General features: G+C 40.8%; 1 protein-coding gene and 1 pseudogene across 5 annotated transcripts in view; one reads left to right on the top strand and one right to left on the bottom strand.

Moving 5' to 3' along the window:
• Window positions 1–23,734, top strand: part of rasal2 (RAS protein activator like 2) — an 89,288-nt gene that overhangs the window by 46,888 nt on the left and 18,666 nt on the right. For 2 of the 5 annotated variants that reach the window (XM_072704510.1, XM_072704513.1), the window contains exons 3-5: window positions 8,709–8,836; window positions 11,924–12,035; window positions 23,286–23,422. In XM_072704510.1, coding sequence (XP_072560611.1) covers window positions 8,709–8,836; window positions 11,924–12,035; window positions 23,286–23,422 — 377 coding nt within the window. Of the gene's footprint in view, window positions 1–8,708; window positions 8,837–11,923; window positions 12,036–20,176; window positions 21,058–23,285; window positions 23,423–23,734 lie in introns of those variants that run through there. The other 3 variants (XM_072704512.1, XM_023810290.2, XM_023810292.2) reach the window with 3 other exon arrangements.
• Window positions 5,828–7,425, bottom strand: LOC140581496 (uncharacterized; annotated as a pseudogene).

Consider the following 23,734-nt stretch of genomic DNA (forward strand, 5'->3'; position numbering starts at 1 on the left):
ATTAGACGAGCTAAAAGGAATGTCGAAAGGAAGATCGCATTGGAGGCTAAGGATGACGTTAAAAGTTTCTTCCAGTAGTTTAACTCTAAAAGAGCTCTAAAAGCTGAAATCACTAATCTGCAGGATAGTAAGGGTCTTATAATTGAAAACGACATTGACATAGTAAATGAGTTCAATGATAGTTTTGCACGGGTATTTACTGTTGAGGACACTAGTAACTTACCAGTTCTTATTACTAATCCAACATCGTCTATAACTAATATATATATAACTGAAGCTGATGTTTTGCAAAGCCTAGCTAAGCTCAAAATAAATAAATCACAGGGCCCTGATGGCATCTTACCTATAGTGTTAAAAGAGATGAGGGATATTATTTGCCGACCCTTAACATTACTGTTTCAAAAATCCTTATCTGAAGGTGTGGTACCTTCTGATTGGAAGCATGCCAACATAACGCCCATTTTCAAAAAAGGGCATAGAAGTAATTTGTCAAACTATAGGCCAATCAGTCTAACTTGTATAACTGGTAAAGTTATGGAGGCTATAATCAAAGAGAAAATGGTAGATTACCTGGACTCAAATAACATTTTGAGGGATAGCCAGCATGGATTTAGGAGAGGTAGATCCTGTTTAACAAATCTGTTGGAGTTTTTTGAGGAAGCTACTCAGGAAGTTGATGATAAGAAGGCCTATGATGTCATCTATTTAGATTTCCAAAAGGCTTTTGATGTTGTTCCCCACAAGAGGCTCTCACTTAAACTCAAAGCGACAGGTATTTTAGGAACTGTAGCGACTTGGATTGATAACTGGTTAACGGATAGGAAGCAGCGAGTAGTTATAAGAGGCTCGATGTCACAGTGGGCCTGCGTTCATAGTGGGGTACCGCAGGGTTCAATTTTAGGACCACTTTTGTTCCTTATTTACATAAATGATATAGACACCAATATATACAGTAAACTGGTGAAATTTGCAGATGACACCAAGGTGGGTGGTGTAGCAGATACTGAGCTAGCGGCTCAGCAGCTACAGCGGGATCTTAATTTAATTAGTGACTGGGCTGACACCTGGCAGATGAAATTTAACATAGACAAATGTAAGGTACTCCATGTAGGGAGCAGAAATATAAAGTACAGGTATTTTATGGGACCTACTGAAATAAAGGTAGCTGATTATGAGAAAGACCTTGGTGTGTATGTTGATGCTTCCATGTCTCATTCTCGCCAGTGCAGGGAAGCAATAAAAAAGGCCAATAGGATGTTGGGGTACATCTCCAGGTGTGTGGAGTTTAAGTCAAGGGAGGTAATGCTAAGATTATACAATTCCTTGGTGAGACCTCACCTAGAATATTGTGTACAGGTTTGGTCACCATATCTTAAAAAGGACATAGCGGCCTTAGAAAAGGTGCAGCGTAGGGCCACAAGAATGATTCCTGGTCTTAGAGGAATGTCATACGAGGAAAGGTTATTTGAGCTAAATCTGTTCAGCCTCAAGCAAAGGAGACTGAGGGGGGACATGATCCAGGTCTATAAGATTCTAACAGGTTTGGATGCTGTTCAACCGAATAGTTACTTCAGCATTAGTTCAAATACAAGAACTCGTGGCCATAGGTGGAAATTAGCGGGAGAACATTTCAAACTGGATTTAAGGAAGCACTTCTTTACACAGCGTGTAGTCAGAGTATGGAATAGTCTTCCTGATAACGTAGTGCAAGCTGAATCCTTGGGTTCCTTTAAATCAGAGCTAGATAAGATTTTAACAACTCTGAGCTATTAGTTAAGTTCTCCCCAAGCGAGCTCGATGGGCCGAATGGCCTCCTCTCGTTTGTATATTTCTTATGTTCTTAAACACGAACCAGTCAAACCACATTAAAAGCTTTATAAAATATTTTAGTACATTCATAGCGATATTCTTTTTTCGATCGGTAAACAAACTACAAACAAACCAAGTCGCCATGTTGAAGTTACGTCACAGGGGCAACTCGGGCAACAAAATCTGGTCCGACTTCAACGTCATCAAAGGGGCGTGTTTCCGACGGGAAGTGACGTTTTTCGTGACGTTTTCATCCGAGTTCCGACTTGGAGAGAAATAATCGAACGCACCATGAGACTCACGTCCATTGACACGCAGGAAGTGACATCACTAATCCACTGAGACGCAGCCATAGATATCTTCTATGATACATCCTACTTTTAGTTCATTTAAAAATGGTTCGCAGTTATCACTTGTTTGTATGCATATACAGTCCCTCGCCCCTTCGCGCTTCGACTTTCGTGGCTTCACTCCATCGCGGTTTTTTGTCTATTGATTAAAAAGTTGATCGAGACAATGAAAATGATACATCGCTACGCATCGGAAGCATCTTTGCTCTTCGTAATTAGATGTATAATAATAACAATTATAACGTCTAATATTTATTTTCTATTTTTTCTAATATTTTGGGTAATACGAGTGTAATTTTCATGACCTACCTGTCCGATCCTCTTGTGTGCCACGCCCCCTTATTAACCACATATGCAACCCTCATTGTGACCAGTTGTTTTCTGTCAGTGTACTCTATAACCCTAGGTCTGTTGTTGACGTTTTGATGTTACATGTTCCTGTCCCGCATGTGGAGTGATTCCAAATAAACCCTTCAATCCTGACTCCTCGTGTCCCCGTTCCTGCTTCCCTGTCCAGCAGTTATAAACTATTGGTGACTAAAGTATGTTATTCCATGTCTAGAGGGCTCTAATAATGTTAAAAACCGTATTTAGAAGGTCGTAAACAGGTTTCCAATGCTCATACTACGAAAATATTCGATTTCTAAAGAATCCTATTTCGCGGATTTCGCCTATTGCGGGTTATTTTTAGAACGTAACTCCCGCGATTAACGAGGGACCACTGTATTACTAAATCATAGATTATTTAAAAAATAGTTTGTGCTTATCACATTTGAATTATACATCTATAAAAGTAGTTTGTACGTATAATTAAGAATTGCATAACTTATAATTTGATAAGTACACAATTTTATAAAATTTTATCACCTGTAGTCCTGATTGTGACTGTCAAAGGTGACCAGATTTTTTCCCCCCTCAGAGTATTATATTGAAGCCTTAAAGACTGCAGAATTATGCTTCTCGCAGAGCTTTACTCCATACTTCTGTTATTCGAAGATAATGTACATCCTACATAAATAAATCACTATACATAGATAATTTGGCAAACATTTTTTGTAGTGTAGTGATATATAAATTTGAACAAACGTGCAAAAAAAAAAAAGTATATGGAACAGAATAAAAAGAATACAAATTTTTCCTTATGTAAACATGGCATGAATTTTAAGACCCATCCTATCAACGCAATTGGAGAGCAAGGTTTCCATGTCCTCCTTATTATTAAAAATAAACATGAATGGGTCATTCCTGTTGTCACTTTGACCCTCCAGGACCTCCCTTAGTGCTTCCCGCTGATCCTCAGCCTCCATCTGGAGAACAGCAGGTTCGGTCACCTCTCCACGGAAGAGGGAGTGTTTCTTGCGAATCCAGCACACGGCACTGCAGAGGTCCCTCATGATGCGCGACTCCTATATGACATTGGAAGTGAATATCAGGGATCGAATAAGTTAATCAGGTGCAGCTGGTAATCAACAGGAAACCACCTAAGAAAAATGAGGGACACACACACACACTACTATTACACTTTGTAGAGCAGTCAGTTACAGCTTGCCCACCAGGTCTGAGAACAGCAGGAGTGCTCACCCTCGAGAGAGGCTCCAAGTTTGCTTTCAGCAGGTGTGAAGCTTCCTCAGTCTTCCTCGGTCCATGTCTGAGTAGTACAAGTACACATCATTTACACTACCAAGACATAATGTTTCAATATCTCAATGTATCAATGGTGTTATTAATACCCATATATGCAAAACCTCTCCATTAGCTGAATGCACTACCACTGATGAATTAATGATATATCACCTTAAAAAACCTCCCTGCTGAGCTTTACCCGGTATTCTATATCTGACAAACCTCCTTCACTGCAAAGAAAGGGCACGTGATTCTGCATCTGAATGCATCTCAATGTAAAACACGATGCTTTCCATACATACTCTTCCAGACCACTGTTAGGTACCACCATTTCCTTATCCTTTGCATGTTAGACTGAATATAAAAAGACAAAAACCATGCATTCAGAATGTTAGAAAGGGCACCTTTTTCTCATATAGATAACTATGCAACATTCTACAGCGTCGCAAAGAATATCTTCTTAATGACGTACTTACAGCAGTAAAGTGGAATGGTTCCCCCAAGGCCATGCAGAGTGCATACTGACAAAAGGGAGGGGAGGGGGGTAAAAACATCAATTGAAAGTATATCACAAGTGTTACACCCGACAATTCAAGGTGGTCCTTCTTACCATCAACATGAACACACCACAGTCCACAGATCCAATCTGTTTCGGAACATCCTGCAAAATACAATGCATGATACTAAGGACAGTTGTTTCCAATAGAAATGTAGCAATAGAAAATGCTGAAATCCACTTTACCATGTTTTTCAGTAGCTTCCAGTCTCCTGTGGCAATTTGGTTTGCCAGTTTGTTACAATTAGAAATTTGTAATTGTCAGTGGCATTATGACTACAGCTTATCATGCAAGCAAGATTAAAACTTTATGCAAGAATTAATGGACACATGGAACACCTTCTGTCACATGTATATGCATACACACACACACACACAGTCCTGGTCTGCAATCGCAGAAAAATGTTCCACATTGACTTAATTATGGTAGTACACCAAGTTTCTCTGGTATTGTGTCGGTCCAATTATTCACCGTTTATGAATGGCATGAACCAATGTGGAACATTTAGTATCAATATGGCAAAGGAAGCGAAATACTGATGCGCAAATGCGCAGGAACTTTGCAGTTGAACAACCTGTATAAATCGACATAACCCATGAAGGTTTGTCGAGTCAAAAAAGCGAATGAATCGCTGCTTGGGATGAATCCCAAGCAGCGATTCATTTATTGTGTGATTCATTTATTATGAATTCTGTTGAAGGAATTTAATAAATGAATACATCGTCGGTTTGACAGACTTTTATACAACACAACTTACAAAAAGTTGCGGGTCGGTCTTAAATAATGCGATCAAATTAACACTGTTATGAGAACATATCTACTTCATTCACCAGAGTTTAGGAAAATCTACTTAGGTTAATATGATTTTACAAACCAAAAATTTCTACAGATGACATACCTTGGAATGAAATTCCGGTCTTTGCGTGTGAATGTAAATGCTCCTGGGCTCGCAGTAACGTTGTCAGTTTAAACATTGTTACTGGGCATAAAGGGCAATGGAAACTATTGCAACAGTTAGCACATCTTGCTAACTGAGGCACGGCATTCCTTCGCCAAATTGACCTGTGCATCTGTTGGTCAAAATGAAAAACAAAACACCGTGAGAACGATTGTGTATGCATTTATGGGCTTTTGAAGGAGTGTGATTACTTGAATACAATTCAGCAACACGGCTATTTGAGTCAGGCTAACTTACATTTACTGTATATATGCATTTGAGTGGCATGAAAACACCATTCAACTGATCAGAGTAATCCGTACATGAATATAAGTTAAACTATTAAGTAAAAGAACAACCTAAGCACGGACTGTGTTTTATAGCAGCCAAACAATAGCTAACAAAAAAACCATTCCAACAGTTCTAAATATAATGAACAAAAACCATTCCACTTCTAAACATAGTTCCCATCCTTTCTGAAGAACTAATAACTAGTTCTCACTTACACTCTAGGTGCAACTTAGACACATCGTCAGTGTTGTATCCTGGGTTCATTGGGTGTTTCGGGTCTCACAACAGACACCCTCGCCCAGGTGACCCAGCCGGGGTTGATCAGGCCCCAGCTTGTGTCTAAGTGGCCTGTGTAGCCCACGGATCCTCCCGCTTGATCCACAGCCATCTTGACGCCTTTTCTGCTGCGTTACAGATGTTTCTAATGGCTTTCTTGTTCTGCAACCCTTTCACTCCCAACAACTTGAGTGACGAGAGACTGGCCAACGAAGCCTCTACACCCGACCTCAATGGGGTTGACTCGGATTCTCTATCCTGCGCTCCGACATTCGCCTGCCAGCTCCTCATACTTGGCCCTTTTCCTCTCAAAGGCCTCCTCCATCCGGTCTTCCCAGGGAACAGTCAGCTCCAGTAGGACCACTTGCCTCGTTGTTTCAGAGACCAGGACTATGTCTGGCCTGAGTGTGGTCACTACGATGTTCTCTGGGAACTTGAGCTGTCTCCCTAGGTCGACCTTCAGCTGCCAGTCCCGAGCTGTTGCCAGCAGCCCCCCTGCCTGGCTCCGGTGCTGTTGTGGCTTCTCCCCAGCCCTAACAAAGGCAATGGGCTGCCATGTTGGTTGTTGGTACTTACTGCTGGAGATCCCTGTACTGATGACCTCAGCGATGACCCGCAGCACTTGATCATGGCGCCAGCGGTAACGCCTGTCTCCAAGTGCCCGGGGGCAGCAGCTCAGAATGTGCTCCTGTGATCCGGCTTTCTGGCAGAGAGGGCATAACGGAGTCTCGGCTAAGCCCCAGCGGAAGAGGTTGGACGGGCTTGGGAGTACATCATACACTGACTGTATGAGGAACTTGATCCGGTGTGGCTCAGATCTCCATAGCTCTGTCCACGAAATCTTTCGGTCAGCTGCCTCTTCCCATCGAGTCCATGCACCCTGCTGTAACATCCCTACTGTCCTACTACAGCGGGCTTCCTTCACCCCTGCTCGGACCTCCTCCTGAATCAGCTGTCGCCTTTCCTTTCCCTGGGACTTTATATAGAGAGGTCTTGGATTGCTCCCTAGGCCTGCCCGTCCGACTGCCACTGTTCCCACCAACTCACTATGTCGCAGCCGTGCCTCAGCCTGATTGACCGCCTCATGCGCCTTCCATTTCCTGCCAGTTCTTACTTCTATGCCTGCTGAGGAGACTTTGTTGTCGCTGGAGTCCCTATACAGCAGCACCTCTCTAGCTCGGGTTACCATAAACTCCTCTGCCAGACTACTGAAGGGCAGTTTTAGTTTGTTGTTCCTCCCGTACAAGGCGATGCTGCTGAGGCTTCATGGTAAGCCCAACCACTTCCGAAGGAAAGCGCTGACCTTCCTCTCGAAGCACTCAACGGTAGTCAATGGCACGTTGTAGACCAGCAGTGGCCAGAGGAGTCGTGGCAAAATGCCGTGCTGGTAAATCCAGGCTTTGTACTTGCCTGGGAGCCCTGACTTATCCACCGCTGTCAGCCACTGAACATAAATAACTGAACATATTTAAACAACTAAAACTGTACTTACCGTTCAACTTTCCTTCGCCAATGTCTTGCTAAACAAAGGACGCGTTGCTACCACTCGTGAGTATCCACCAAACTTTATGCGTGACGTCATTTCCGGGCGCTCAGTGGACTTCCTGCGTCTCAGTGGACGTCGCGATCTGGGCGGCGGGAGCGTCAGACAGAAGTTGAATCCCAGTCAACTTTATGGTAATGAGCTGTGACGCGGTTGGGCGGCAACCAATGGGAATGTAGAGATGCTAAAGAGAGCGCCGCAGAACATAAGCGTGTAAACTTTTGTTCCGACCCAACCGTTCCTAGGCACAATGGAGGAGAGATTTATTATTGCTGTGGCCGGGTACCCAGTTATATATGATGTGTCTCTGTTTGCATACAGGGACATAAATTAAAAAAAAAAATGAGGCATGGACCAGAGTGTCCGAAACAATCGGTGTTCCAGGTGAGATGGTGAAGTGCATAATATATTTTTTTGATCGGTAGTAATTTAGGCGCCATAGCAATGTTAAACTTATTTATAGCATTAGTGTTTGTCAAAACATAATTATATGTTTTAGTAGAACTGTCGTGATACATTTTAAGTACTATTTATGTTAACTAAAGAAACATAAAGCACAAGCAACTACTTGCCGATCATCCATTGTGAGAAGGTAAATTTGAAAAGAAGCGCTACACTATTTATAGGTAACACTTTCCCTCCAGAACGCTTGATTTTAAGCGGGAATGCAAATAACTGGCTCACAACAATATTTATTTGACAAATTATGTCCTATCAGGAGTCGGTGCAAAGATATAAGCTACACGTTTGTTTGTTTTGCGGCCCCTTTAAAAAGTTCTCAGAGCCTGGCATTCTGAGCGGCCTTGTCCCCGCCCACTCTATGACGTCAGAGAGCGTCTCCGGCGTTGGCTAGCGTCGCGTTCAGGGCGGCGGGAGCGACGGCTGGCGTCTTTGACGCTCGCGGTGTGAACGTAGCATTAGTGCTCTTCGCGCGCCTCACGGCAGCGATGCACATCGTTTGCGCATTTGCAGAGAATGTGTCCCCTTGTGGAAAATGGGGCCCCCCCATGGATCGTGGAGCCCTACGCACAGCGCGTGTTCTGCGTGTAGGGAGGGGCGGCGCTGTGTATGTGCATAACATGCAATGTCAGTATTAATATTGGACATTGTCCAGCCCTATAATATGTTACAACCATTTTTCAAATTCAGTACAAAATACCCTGCCTCAAGTTGTGATGTCATTTGGTGCCGGTACCAGTTTTTAGACCAGGCAATACAACAAAACTTGCAGTCACTTTTTATGAAAGATCTCAGTGTTTTGGTAAATGCAATTTCTGTTTGGTCCTTTTGTCCTTCATGAGATGCTGTTTCTCATTGTCCAGGTGTGAAGGGTCCTCCCACCCACCGGCTCTCTTGTGGCCAGTCCCCCAGTTCATTGACCAGAATATGGAAGGAGAAGCTCTGCCTTCTCACTGACAGCCAGTTTATCCTGATGAACATGGAGGAAGAGGTGAGATGCTGAGCTAGCTAGTAGTGTATATCTCTCGTTCTAACATGCTAGTTTTTTTTTTTTATCCCAGTTCTGTTACCTGGTGGCTGCTGAAAAATCCATTTACCAGTTTATATACTGTTGCCATGAAGGTTAACACTGCTGCAGCTGATTATCAGTGATGTCTTCTGGCACTCAAAGATGGAGCTCCTTGATTAAAGTGGAGCAGTGTTTTCCATAAAAACACAGCCCACGTTTCAGTCCACTAGTTTGCATCCATCAAAGCCACGTGTCTTTCCCAAACCCTAAACCTCACCCCTAAACTCTAAGCTTGTTGTCTGCCTTACTTGGTGTCAAGTATTAATGTTTTCAGGTTTTATTATCATGCGTTCCGAGGAACACAGTGAAATTCTTATGCTACATTTGCAGGGTACAGCATCAGGGGACAAGACAGACAGTAGTGCAATATAATATGACAAGACCACTCATCAAAATGCCTTGATATTTATCACAACAGCTTAATATTCGTCTCTTTGTTAACCCTTAGAACCCGACAAACGCAAAATGTGTTAATTTTCAAAGCCATTAATCTCAGGCTCGTAAATTTCGTGTCAGGGTCAGCCCCTGTTGTCTCACTCTGTGTCCCTTCCCTGTTTGGCCAGCAGGCATTGCTGGTCATCCCGTCCTTCATGTTTGTCTTTGAGTTTCCCCTATTCTGTTGGCCTCATGGCTCAACACCTTGAGCGTCCGGTTGTCTTTGTACCTTCTGTCCTGTGTTTGAATCCCACCTCCTATTTTTGTATTTTGCTCCCTAGTGTTTCAGTTGAGTTTGTCTAGTTATTGTATTTGGTGATTTTGTATATGGTTTTTGGTTTTGTTCCTTGTGCCCCTGCTTGTCTTTACCTGTCTGTAATTCCCCAGTGTTCTGATTCCTTGGTTAGTTCTTAGTTTCCCTGTTGAGTTCCTTTTGAGTTTATTAGTTTCACCTGTGCCCTGTTTCCCTGGTCTTTCTTAGTTAGCCTCACCTGTCCTGTGTTAGTCTCGTTACCCCTTAGTATTTTAGTTCCTGCTTCTGTTCAGTTCCTGAGTGGTTCATTGTGTGTTCTGTATGTGTTGTAGTTGTATAGAGAAGTTTGTTTGTGTGATGTGTGTATTTTGCTTACCTGCCCAGTTTTTGTTATTTAGTCTTTCTTTATCCCCTTTAGTTTTTTTACGCCCCGTGGTTCATTGTTTTTGCTAGCCCTTCCTTGTGTTTTTTTTAGTTCAGTTAATAAACCCCCTTCTGTTCCTGGAGCCGCTAGTGGGTCGTCCACCCTTTTTTGTGCCTGCACCATGCCACGTTCGCGTGCCCGTGCCGCCCGGATCCTTGACATTTTGCATAGACATGATTCACATATCTTTGTAATCGAGAAAACTTATTTGATTTGACTTAATGATTTGCATCAAAATATTCCAGAGTAATCCAGTGCAAAATGAGGCATATATTTTAAATATTTTCCATGAAATATCACCCCTAATAATTCAAAAATCATCAATATTATTCACATTAGATGAAAAACAGAGCACATATTTGCTTTCGTAATGATCCATGCACTACCCTCCAAGGGGAAAAAAATTAAATTAGAATGAATTTATTATAAGCCTAAAACTAAAGGAATTATAAAAACACTCAAAATTGGCTGGGGTTCTACTACAAATAACAAAATGCACTAATTCCTTCACAAAACTTACCCATAGAAAGGTCCCTCATGAAACCCTTGCGTTCCCACATCACAGACTCTAATCTCAAGATTTATAAGATAATATTTGTAGTGCCTGCAAATCTTTATATTAGATTAGCCTAACAACTGAAATTTCAATAGACGCAAGTAGAAGGATGATGTCAAGACTGTCAGCATATATACATCAAATTATGACATATCTGAGTAGCCCAGAATTTCCTGAAAACAGAACTATAAAACATATTCATATAGCATATAAATCATACTCATGTACATACAACGTAATAAGCCTAAAATCAAAACACTCAATATACTCTGGTCTTGGTAATGGCTTGGTCTCGGTTTAGGTGGTCTTGACTACGTCACTAATTGGTCTTAATATTTTATATGTGGAATCTAAATTGTATCCATTATTGAAATTATTTTTCAACTACAAAAGATATCAAACTTCTGGGTTAAGTGCCTGGAAGTACTACTCTAGCAGCAGGGAGGCTAGAACGGGATCTGGCTTTAATTAGCGACTGGGCTGATATCTGGCAGATGAAATTTAACATAGATAAATGGAAGGTAATCCAAGCAGGGAGCAGAAATATAAAGTACAGATATTTTATGGGTTCCACTGAAATAAGGGTAGCTGATTACGAGAAAGATCTCGGTGTGTATGTTGATGCTTCCATGTCCCACTCTCGCCAGTGTGGGGAAGCAATAAAAAAGGCCAATAGAATGTTGGGTTACATTTCTAGGTGTGTGGAGTTTACGTCAAGGGAAGTGATGCTACGATTATATAATTCCTTGGTAAGACCCCACCTAGAATATTGTGTGCACGTTTGGTCACCATACCTTAAGAAGGACATTGCTTCATTGGAAAAGGTGCAACGTAGGGCTATGAGAATGATTCCTGGTCTTAGAGGAATGTCTTATGAGGAGAGGTTAGCTGAGCTGAATCTGTTTAGCCTCGAGCAAAGGAGACTAAGGGGGGACATGATCCAGATATATAAGATTCTAACAGGTCTGAATGCTGTTCAGCCAAATGGCTATTTCAATATTAGTTTAAATACTAGAACTTGTGACAAGATTTTAACAACTCTGAGCTATTAGTTAAGTTCTCCCCAAATGAGCTGGATGGGCCGAATGGCCTCCTCTCGTTTTGTAAATTTCTTATGTTCTTATGCTGTCATTTTGTATAGCCAAAATTGCTCTTGTAAACAGCTTTATAAATGGGTAAAATGCCAATTTTGTTTGGGGAAAAAGAGTGGCTAAGCACAGAATAGTATTGAAACTTTTCCATTTTATTGAGAAATGTTTGTATTTTCATAGAGCTCCAGTGAATGAATTGACTGAACTTTGATCTAGTTCCAGTTCTTGCACTATTTTCTACCCGTGACAGATGCTGATGGGGAGTCATACAGCGTCCAGCAATCGAAGCTTGAGACGAACCATCAGTGTGCCATCTGAGGGTCAGCTGCAAGACTACATCCCAGCAAAACCCCTAAACCTGGGTACGTCACTACCCTGCTGCTACTGCAACTGAGTTTAGTGTATAGAGAGTCTCTATGGTGTCTTTCATTTGGATTCAGTATGAAATAAGAACATATGAACATAAGAAATTTACAAACGAGAGGAGGCCATTCAGCCCATCATGCTCATTTGGGGAGAACTTAACTAATAGCTCAGAGTTGTTAAAATCTTATCTAGCTCTGATTTAAAGGAACCCATGGTTTTAGCTTCCGCTACACTAGCAGGAAGACTATTCCATACTCTAACTACACGCTGTGTAAAGAAGTGCTTCCTCAAATTTGTTTTTAAATGTTCTCCCGCTAATTTCCACTTATGGCCACGAAATAGGATTAATATTGGTTAGATAGTAAAAGGTGTAAACTGGGACACTTTTGTTTTATACTCTATATCTTTACGCCTTTGTGATCTATTAATTTATGTTCAGTTGTTTATTTTTCAGTGATTTTTTTTATGTTTTATGTTTTAATATTTATAATTAGGATAATTTTTTTATGATTTAACAATTTTCATTTAATACAGAAAAACACAATCCCTTTTCCATTCCACATCCTGAAGCCCACAACCAGTCCCCTTTACTTATATACAACCAAGGTTAGTCACCTATATAACATATTATACAATGGTTAGTTCTCACAAAAAATATGACTGGACAAGAGGTGTTCTATGAATGCCATTATCAGAGCATAACCTCACTCGAACATTTCACATCAGATGGCTCATTTCGCTTAAGTTTATGTAAAACCCACTAAACTAACCACTCAGGAGTCAGCGATTCCCCCCGGATCAAACAAATCTCGCCAAACCTTCTAACCTATTCTGTGAGTTTTTCCTCATAGGAACATTAAAAGAAACACCCCCAGGAACCCTGATTGGTCTAATTTCAAATATATATAAGAATAAACTAATGTGTTTTTATAGCTTTGTAAGATAAAAAGGACAACAGTCATTGACTTGAGGGTCTGAGTCATGAAGCAGCACTGATCGACCGTCCATTTGCAAATACCGATATTCAAATAATGATACGATAATCCCACAGTTGTTACTGGGTCAAGAAAACTATTCAGTTTATGGAAAACTGCAAATTCGGGTAAGCGGTGACCTTGTATTACAAAAGTCACTTGTTTAATAATGTTCGCTACTATAAAACTCGTCTTTATAACGACTGTTCCTTCAGCATTTTGTACTGCTTTTATGAGACTTGCAAAGACTACAAAGCAACAATCTTATTTAGCTTTTTCAAAAAACATGTCATAAAAATAGCATAACATTGTATGGATTGTATTTGTTAAAAATAAGATTTTACATAAAATATTAACTTATGCACTAAAATACACAGAAATGATGCAACTTATGTGTGCTCTGTTCGTTCAAAAACAGAAGGTGAGAATTTGTGATGCAATTTTTTATTTATTTATTTTTTTAAGTGGAGGTATGATTTGCAAAAGCATAGTAGTTCATTACATTAGCCACTTACACTTTTGAAACCGTGCAACTGAATGGTTTCAGCTGTCTAAGTTGCTAATATAAGCTATTGGTAAATGTGCTTTCATTCGGCAGTAAAATATTAATATACCCTCGTGGAGAAAAAAGTTAAGCACCCTGAAAGATCATGTGACTGTATCGCAACGAATATAATATCAGATGAAATGGACAACAGAGTTGGCGGTATGGGCACACTGCTGGTCCCATGTCAGTAGGGTGTGGCTCCCTCCAGTACTCACTCCAATGTTTTAAGTTGTATATACTCAGTTGTCAGTTTATTAGCTACACCTAGTTAAAATTTAGTTTAAATTTAGTCTAGTCTAATCCAGCAGTCTTACAATAAATACCCCTTCATAAAAGTCAAAATAGTCAGTTTTTGCTCAGACTTTGTCAACTCATAATTTTGGAGGTTGTAGTTTGTGTGTGGCTGATATAAACTAGATAGACAAAATAGAATCACCTGTCAGTTTAACAGTAGAGCAAACTACAGCCTCCAAAATTATGATAATAAGGTGTTTATCCAATGATCATTAATCAACAAAAATAATATCAACACCATCATTAAGGATATATTGCAGAATTGTTGGATTAGACTGAGTTTTAGCTGGGTGTACGTAATAAAATTTCAATTGACTATATACAGTATAAGGACATAGTTAGCCGCAAGTTAGTTCATCTTAGCACAGGATGGAAAAAGGGGCATTGCTCTGTTCATTAATAACAAAATCAGCCCATCAACACCCTAAAGCCCAGTAACTGACATGTTAAATCTTGCCTAATTTGAAAAGTAAAAGTGAAAAGAAATAAGAAGATACAACAAGAATGAGAAAATAAATATGTGTACCCTTGTTTCAATCTGACGAAGGATCTCGGCGAGTCTTCTGCCAACACTTCCACTTGTGGATTTGCAAATCTCAAGCAAACGTGGGCTATGGCGGTCTAAAGTTTCAAAGAAGTCTTGCTCAAGATCTCTGCTTGAGACTCTGCAAAAACCTTATAAAACTCAAAAAACACAGAGACAAATAAACATCTGTATCCAGGGTTGGACTGGGACATAAAAACAGCCCTGGACATCATCCACACCAGCCCACCACGGTCACACACACACACATGCATTCTGAATCAGTTGGAGGGGACGAATGATGCTCAGTGGTAAACCCGCTAGGAGCGAGTTGCAGTAGTCAAGGCGGGAGATGACGAGGGACTGAACGAGTATCTGGGTAGCCTGTGTGGAAAGAAATGGACATATCCTTCTGATATTAAACAGGATAAACCGACAAGAGCGGGAAATGTTGGCGATATGAGAGGAAAAGGACATACGATTGTCCATGGTAACCCCAAGGTTGCGAGCAGTAACCGAAGGACGGATCAGGGAGTTGTCGAGGGAGATCGCAAGGTCCAGGAGGGGGGATGAGTCAGCGGGGATGTACAGCAATTCCGTTTTACTAGGGTTGAGTTTCAGTTGGTGAGCGGTCATCCAAGATGAGATATCAGCTAGACATGCAGACATCTTAGTGGAGACATGAGTGTCTGAAGGAGGGAAGGAGAGGATGAGTTGAGTGTCATCTGCATAGCAGTGGTAAGAGAAGCCATGAGAGGATATGACCTCACCAAGAGATTTGGTATAGAGGGAGAACAGGAGTGGGCCAAGAACCGAGCCCTGAGGGACGCCAGTGAAGAGACTACGTGGGGTAGATGTGAGTCCTTTCCATGTCACTCTGTATGATCGGCCTTTGAGGTAGGATGCAAGCCATTGCCAAGCCAAACCACCAATGCCAAGACTCCTAAGGATGGATAGGAGAGTCTTGTGGTTAACCGTGTCAAATGGTGCTGATAGGTCAAGAAGGATGAGGACAGATGACAGTTTAGCTGACCTAGCAGCATGCAGCTTCTCAGTTACTGCTAAGAGGGCAGTCTCTGTGGAGTGAGCTGCTTTGAAGCCAGACTGATTAGGATCCTGGAGATTGTTCTGAGAGAGGTAAAGAGAGAGCTGGTTGTAGACTGTGCGTTCGAGGATTTTTGAAAGGAAGGAAAGAAGCGATACTGGTCGGTAGTTGCAAGTGTCCGAGGGATTTAGAGTGGGTTTTTTCAAGATAGGAATGACCCTGGCTATTTTGAATGCTGTTGGTACATGACCGGAAGTTATGGAGCCATTAATGATAGTGGTGATGAAGGGGAGAAGGTCCAGAGAGATTGTCTGGAGCAATGTGGAAGGGATTGGATCCAGTGGGCAGGTGGTAGGGTTGGAAGATGAAATGACTTTCATGATCTCATCAACTGTAAGACTGGAAAACTGGGTCAGTAAGGGGGAAGGGAAATCCTGGGTGTGTAGTGTAGTGGATGGGGATGGAGAGAATGTCTGGCAGATTTCGCCAATCCTTTCGTCAAAGAAGGTGGCAAAGTCTTCAACAGTCAGGGAAGATGGAGCAGGAGGAGTTGGAGGGTTGAGTAGTGATGAAAAGATATTATGGAGTTTACGGGGATCATGTGAGGATAGCTCAAGTTTTTCCTTATAAAAGGCAGTTTTAGCTGCAGTCATATCCGAAGAGAATTTGGATAGAAGAGTACGGTAGGAAGACAGATCTGCATCAAGTTTAGATTTCTTCCATGTCCTCTCTGCTACCCGCAAGTCTCTTCGGTTGCTGCGTAATGCAGCTGAAAGCCAAGGAGCAGGGCGAGTTTTCCTGGGGTTAAGAGACAGTGGGCAGAGGTGATCAATGGATGAGGAAAGTGAGGAGAGGAGAGTATCAGTTGCAGGTTCCAGTGCAAGGGAGGAAAAGGAGTTAAGGTCAGGAAGATAGGACAGGGTGCAGGAAGCAACAGATGAGAAGAGTAAGGACGATACGTGCTTTCACGTCAGAGTCTCCAAAAGTCTCCAGTAACACCAGAAAAGGTCGCTAGATCTGTTGCTAGTCGCTTTTTTGAAAACGAGTTGCTAGAGGGGTCTAAAAACTCGCTAAATATAGCGACAAAATAAAATAAAAGGCCACCCTGAAATGTGCAGTTTGATCAAACAGCACAATGCCACAGATGTCGCAACCTTTGAGGGAGCGTGCAATTGGCATAATTCCATTATTCAGTCATTATCAATGTTAGCCCCTATCCCAGTGGTTTGTTATATTGTGTATGTTCCACCTGCAAGGAAGTAAGTGATAGAAGTTAATTTCACAAATTATCTATAGGTTTCACAAGTGTCAAAGTGCATAATTTGTGTAAGTTGACATGTGCCTTTTGACCCCAAGCTGATACTGAGTTGATGGAGTCTTTGGTTTTGGACCAATAGGATGCTGTATGTTCCACCTCCATAGAAAAAATGGAAGTAAGGAATATAAGTTTTCACAAATTATCTATAGGATTCACAAGTGCCAAAGGCTATGATATATGTAGCTTTACTCATGTCCTTTATCCACAGGTTGAAATTAAGTTGCTGGGTTCATTGTTTTTTGAGCATTGGGATGCTGTATGTCCCACCTGCACTGAAAACAATGGATATGAGGCATAAAATCTACATTAACAATCTAAACGGATCAAAAAAGGACAAATGAAAAAAACTGTCAATGGCAATGTGAGAAAATGATGCACATCTCCTGCTGTGACTGCATCTGGACTGGCCACCTGTGAGTGCTTTGGGACGGGAGGGGAGCCCACGGCAGCACCCGCTGCCCGGTGAGAAGAGTAAGGACGATACGTGCTTTCACGTCAGAGTCTCCAAAAGTCTCCAGTAACACCAGAAAAGGTCGCTAGATTTGTTGCTAGTCGCTTTTTTGAAAACGAGTTGCTAGAGGGGTCTAAAAACTCGCTAAATATAGCGACAAAATCGCTAAGTTGGCAACACTGATACTGCGTTCGTTTTCTTAAAGGCAACTGCCCAAGTACACTGAACAAAAATATAAACGCAACCATTTTTCATGAGCTGAACTCAAACATCGGAAATTTTTCTACATACACAAAAGACCCATTTCTCTCAAATATTGTTCACAAATCTGTCTAAATCTGTGTTAGTGAGCATTTCTCCTTTGCCAAGACAATCCATCCCACCTCACAGGTGTGGCATGTCAAGGTGCTTATTGGACAGCATCAATATTGCACAGGTGTGCCTTAGACTGCCCACAATAAAAGGCCACCCTGAAATGTGCAGTTTGATCAAACAGCACAATGCCACAGATGTCGCAACCTTTGAGGGAGCGTGCAATTGGCATAACTCCATTATTCAGTCATTATCAATGTTAGCCCCTATCCCAGTGGTTTGTTATATTGTGTATGTTCCACCTGCAAGGAAGTAAGTGATAGAAGTTAATTTCACAAATTATCTATAGGTTTCACAAGTGTCAAAGTGCATAATTTGTGTAAGTTGACATGTGGTTGAAATTAAGTTGCTGGGCTCATTGTTTTTTGAGCACTGGGATGCTGTATGTCCCACCTGCACCGAAAACAATGGATATGAGGCATATCAGTTGATTTCACAAATTTTCTACAGGTTTCACAAGTGCCAAAGGCTATGATATGTGTAGCTTTACTCATGTCCTTGAACCACAGGCACAAATTTAGTATAGTCAATGTTCCACCTGCATAGAAAAATAATGGAAATGTTACCTTATACCACTATTTGCAGTTTCACGAGTGTTAGTGGGCCATGTATGTGCTTGTCATTTCTTGTAAGTACGTGCCACATTGGAATAGCATTTTAAAGTGTTTTATGTGTTTTGTAATAATCGTTTGTTGAGCTACTCCTTTTTTAAATATGGGACTTTTATTTTGAAATGTTGCATTCTGTCAAAACCCAAGTGAATGTGTTAATTCACACCAGGAGCTGCATTATTTTGCTTTTTCACAATTTACTGGATATAATAATTGAATAACCAAGGTGTGCATGTGATTTCACAAACACACACGTATTTGTGAATGTGTAATTTACTTTGTTTTGTAATGTTTTAATAGAGTAAATTCGAAGATGATCTATGAATGTTTGGCGAATATCGAACCCACTGCTAACTTTACTCCAGTGTTATGGCACCACTCCAAACGCAGCCATCTCTGCGCAGGTATTAACAGCTAGGGCTGCAACAACTAATCGATTTAATCGATTAAAATCGATTATTAAAATAATTGCCAACTAGTTTAATAATCGATTAGTTGGGTCTACGTTATTATACATATAAGTACAGTGGCTACCTCCTAATTTGGGAGCAGTAAGCTAACCAAAGCCGCGGTGGCAGTAAAGTACCATTAAGTAGGTATGTTACAATCTCACGATTCCCGCTGCGCCGCTCTTCCGCGCAGGTGTGTTTATGTCATCACGAGTTTGGTGGATGCGGGGAATAGCATAGCTGCGGAAAAAGTTGAACGGTGGGTTTATCTTTAAAGTTCCAGGAGCACACGCTTATAGATGATATAGTTCACATTTTTCGACACAACGTAGTTTTCGAATTTTTGTTTTTGACCGGTCAGAAGTGTTTCTTTTTCCCGTTGCAAAATTACCGATAAATTACTTCTCAAATGCATCACTTCAAAATCACTAGATTTGAATCCTATAGATTTGATATATCATTTATTCAACCATGTCTGTGTGAAATTTCGTGACAATTCTTAGTTGCGAAGTCAATGGTTTTGCTTGTGAACGAAAGCATTCCCAACTGAGCGGTCACGGTAATGAGGTGCCCCAGAGGTCACGTGACTGCTATACTGCAACCTGATTCGTCAAGCGCGTTTGTTTACATTGTAGATGACCAAGTGTGTTTATGAGAGATCTTTCACTGATATTCTGTGCATTCCTGCAGGGCTTTTTTCACTAAAACAGCTTATAAAACAAATTTTTTTAATTTTTCTGAAGATCACATAATTTATTCAATTTCTTTAAATTTCTCAACTTAAGATCACAGCCTTAGTGTAAAATACATTAAGAACAAAAGGAAAAAATGACCACTTATTTCCGCCACTATAATTGCTATAACTTCCTTATTTCTCAAGATATTTAAATGATTTTGGTGTCATTCTGTTTGTTATCTAGTTCTCTATCAAATTCAGTTAGATTTAGATCAGTTAGAGTTAGATTTCGGTTATATGGGGGGCTTGGATTTTTTTGTAACATACCTACATTAAGCTGGATGCTAACCGCCATAAAAGAAAAAGGTGACGAGAACCAATGGCGTGCCTTGAGTATCTTACATGATGAATTCTGGGAGAACTGAAAAAAAAAACGTTTTCAAAAATGGCGGAGGCGGACACAACAGAGTCTTGTTTTAATTCTGCTAGAATTTGACGATAATTAGCTGAAATTAGGTCGGAGAGACACTGATGTGTTATGTGACGTTGTGGAGTTTTTGGATTATTTTATGCAATTATTCAGATTACTTAACGCAAATTCTTCATTCAGTGGTGTAGTGGAGGGTAAAGGCACATAAACGCCATTTATGAAACAGCGTTTACTCACCTTTTTTGAGATCACTAATGTTAAGGATATAAATATAGTTACCCACCGTTTTTACTGCTGTACATACAGTTTAAATTTCTTGTTACCACTGCTTCATTTCTTCATGATAGAAATTTATAGTAATATCAAATGTTGTAGTAAGACCAGTTTTTGAAGGTCTCGATCTTGTCTTTGAATATTTGTACTCGTTCTTGTCATGGACTCGGGATTTTATTTCGAGACCACAACTCTGAGAATATTCTTTTCAATGAGCCGTATACTGTCGGATTAGATAACTAATAACTTCAAGTGCAACCAATGGCGTTACTGCCGGCCGCGTTACTCGCCCCGTCCCATCACACACAAACGTGTTTAAATGAACGCACGGGAAGTCGTGGTTGTCAACACAATCAGCTACAGTATTATGTGGCTAAAAATGTGGCTACATATACCACAACGTGTTTACCCTACCATTCTATTAGGGGGGCGCCCCAAGTTAATTTTGTTTAATTTTATTTTATATATAGCGCAAGATCACAACAGAAGTCATTTAAGGCTACCTTTCCTATAGAACAGGTTTATATCTTGTCCTTTTATTAAACAAATTAAATAGCCTTATGTTATTTATCTTATGTACAGTTCATCACTGTATTATGCTGAAACAACCGGACACGTTTAAAACGAAATTAATGCAGACACACTCGCTTGCGTGCTCTCTCCCCCTGTCACATATGTGTATCAACATTAAATAACATTAGACAATTATTTAATAACATTCTTAGTAGCAGCAGCGGTAGTCTGTGCTTTTACATAAAAAAAACTGGAGTACTGAATACATTACCTAAAGCACCATGCTGGTTGCACTTCATAAAACAAGATTTTGTGTATTTCATTACATTGATTCAGCTGCTACAAATTTTTTATATATACTGTATTTTGGCTCTCGCACTGTATAAGGACAACGGACCGTTCTCAGCCGCTTCAGCTCTGATGCCGGGAATCAACTATCGGTGCCGATTAATCGGCAAAACCGATACATCGGTCGACCTCTACTAATTGCATTACTAATATGAACGTCAACTACCAATTCTTCTCATCCAAGCAAGGCCAAGGTAATGGAGCGCAGATCAGTCCCCTTAGCCAATAGTGCTTTATAAAAAGGGTTAGGACTGCCTACATCATACAGTTTAACCTTAAAAAAAATCCTTTGAATGAAAACAAAATTAATTTATCTAGAAATCTTTGGAATGAAAAATAAAAAAATTATCTTTACTATTGCTTTATTTATTTATGATTAGTCACATTTTGTCCTCCATAATCATTCGATTATCTACAAATTATCTAAAAATGATAACAATGCCAAAGTATACTAAGGAGACTGCAGGATAGTGAAAGGAAGCCTAAAATTGCTTGCACTAGTCCTTATGTGTGGCATACTGTCATCAACTAATGACGCTTTTCCACTATCATACAGGAACCTACCCATACCCGAGCCACACTGCGAAGAGAAACTAGTTACAACACGATTCTAGCTTGCTTTGATTTTCCATGTTCTAGCTCGCTTTGATTTTCCAGGTTCTAGCTTGCTTTGATTTTCCAGAAGGGTCGGCTCGGTAAAGGTGTTGCTGAGAGCCACAGTGATGTAAAACCGAAGAGACACTTATTTACTGTTCACATGATTTACTATGTGCAATTATTATATTTTTTTTACTTTGTGCTATTTCCACTAGCACGTCTATAAGAATCACTGTGTTATGCAATTATCAAAAGTTAGCAGAATTAGCATTCACTTGCATAAATTTGCATCGGAAAATAATTTCCTTTCAGCTCTTCTGTAGTACTATAAATAGGCAGTTGGACTGTCTTATTACGTAGTTCTGAGTTAGCAGTCGATAATGCATCAATAGAACCTCAGCTAACACTTCTCAATCAAAAGAAGCAGTGACTCTATTTAGAGGTCCCACCATATTAACAAAACCCTCACCCTGCCCTAGAGACAGAGAAAGAAGAGCGTTGGCCACTTGTACTCTGATTGCCAATACCCATAGCTGATAGGGATAGGGACATCGGTGGACTGGTAACATGTGAGCCTCATTTGATGACTGTGGACCTGCTGAAGGCTGCCAAAACCACAGCCACCACTCTAGTCTCCTTACATGTTCATATTTCCCTCCGCAGTACCTGAATGCCATCATTAGTGGCAGTCCCCCCCTCTCTGAAAGACAGAGATTTGGTGGAGCTGGTTCTTACCCCTACTGCTTCACATCAGGCCAGAAGAACATCTGCAAATACCTGGAGTGTCAGCTTTAGCCCCCCAGATGCCCTTGTAGCCATGGTGTGCCCTAGCTCCCCCTAGCACTAACTCTAAAGAACAGTGGATTTGTATCAAATATGTGGTCAAAAATTAAAGAAAATGACCAAGTAACTTTCAGAAGCTGTTCTGATATTGCATATTTCTGCAGGTGTGTCACAGTGAGTATGAGGTAGGCTGTAATGCTAACACAGGCTAGATGTACTTTTTGGGCCTGGAGATGGCATATTCACACAAACTGTACCACAGCTATATGAGGGCGAATAGCTTTACCATTGTTAACTGGGGAGGATCTGCATTGTTCCTCCTGAATTCTACGTTTGTCGATTGGGTGGAACCTCTTCTGAGGACCACTACCATGTCTGCCAGTCTTTAGGTACTTGACCTGCAAAATAATAATATTTAAAAGGTTGTTGAGGTGTTGTGTACAGTCCCCCAGTTGTAACACTAAGGCTACCTTCTGCCTTGATTGTCTTGTTTCCTATCAGTAGTATTGGTTGTTAGTTGATTCAAATTTCATTGTCTAACAGTCAATGCGCACTGTGGTTACTGGGTGCCTCTGCTGTTGGGTTCACCATAATCCAAATTTCACAAAACTTTGATAACATTGATTGTAAAGTCACTGTAGCTGGATTGGATTATGGCCTCATTATGTTTGTATTATTAGTTCAGTTTCCACTGTACAGTAGCTCAGTATATGCAGTTCTGCATGTCCTCCTCCTTCACGGGATTTTTCTTTTGGAGGAAGGACATTTCATTTAGGGTGATTTGTGTCTCTAAACGTCTATTGGTGCACATGTGCCGTCTGATGGACACTATCTAGGTGCCATCTTGCAATATGTCCTGTGCTTCCTGGAAGTGCATCAGGTTTGCTGCCAGTCAGAACTGGATAACTGATTATGGAAAATGTGATGGCTAGAAGTTCTGCTGAATAACCACTGGCATTATGAACTGTCATTTCACATTGTTTGATTTTATAGTGATGTCCGTATTCTTCCATTATTTAATCTCATCCCAATTTTATTGTAGAAGGATCAGCTGAGCGATCGCCCAGAAGACAGAGCATATCAGGACTGGAAAGTGCAGAAAAGAACAATTCAGTGGAAGGATTCATCTCCTATCCTTTCAAAATCCCAGTTAGTGCAACCCTTCCGCATTGTATTGAGGTTATCTCCTTTGTCTTTTCATTAAAAGCTGCCAAGGACTGCATTTAACTCTGAATGTCATGTGTAACATTGACATCAATGAAAACCAATGTGTTTTTGTATTAAAGGTCTTGTATTCTAGAACAGTGGTTTTCAACCTTTTTTGCACCGTGATCCACTTTTTACCATGCCAGCTCAGTTGCAACCCTATATCGAGTACAGGATTAAATTAATGCTATGATCAAGTATGTGGTACACTCTGCAATTTACACCAATCAATGTCTATCATACAAATCTGCTTTTTGGATTGGTTCACTAGTTTTGCGCTAAGCA

Source organism: Paramormyrops kingsleyae, chromosome 21 (genome assembly GCF_048594095.1).
Source record: "Paramormyrops kingsleyae isolate MSU_618 chromosome 21, PKINGS_0.4, whole genome shotgun sequence".
NCBI lineage: Eukaryota > Metazoa > Chordata > Actinopteri > Osteoglossiformes > Mormyridae > Paramormyrops > Paramormyrops kingsleyae.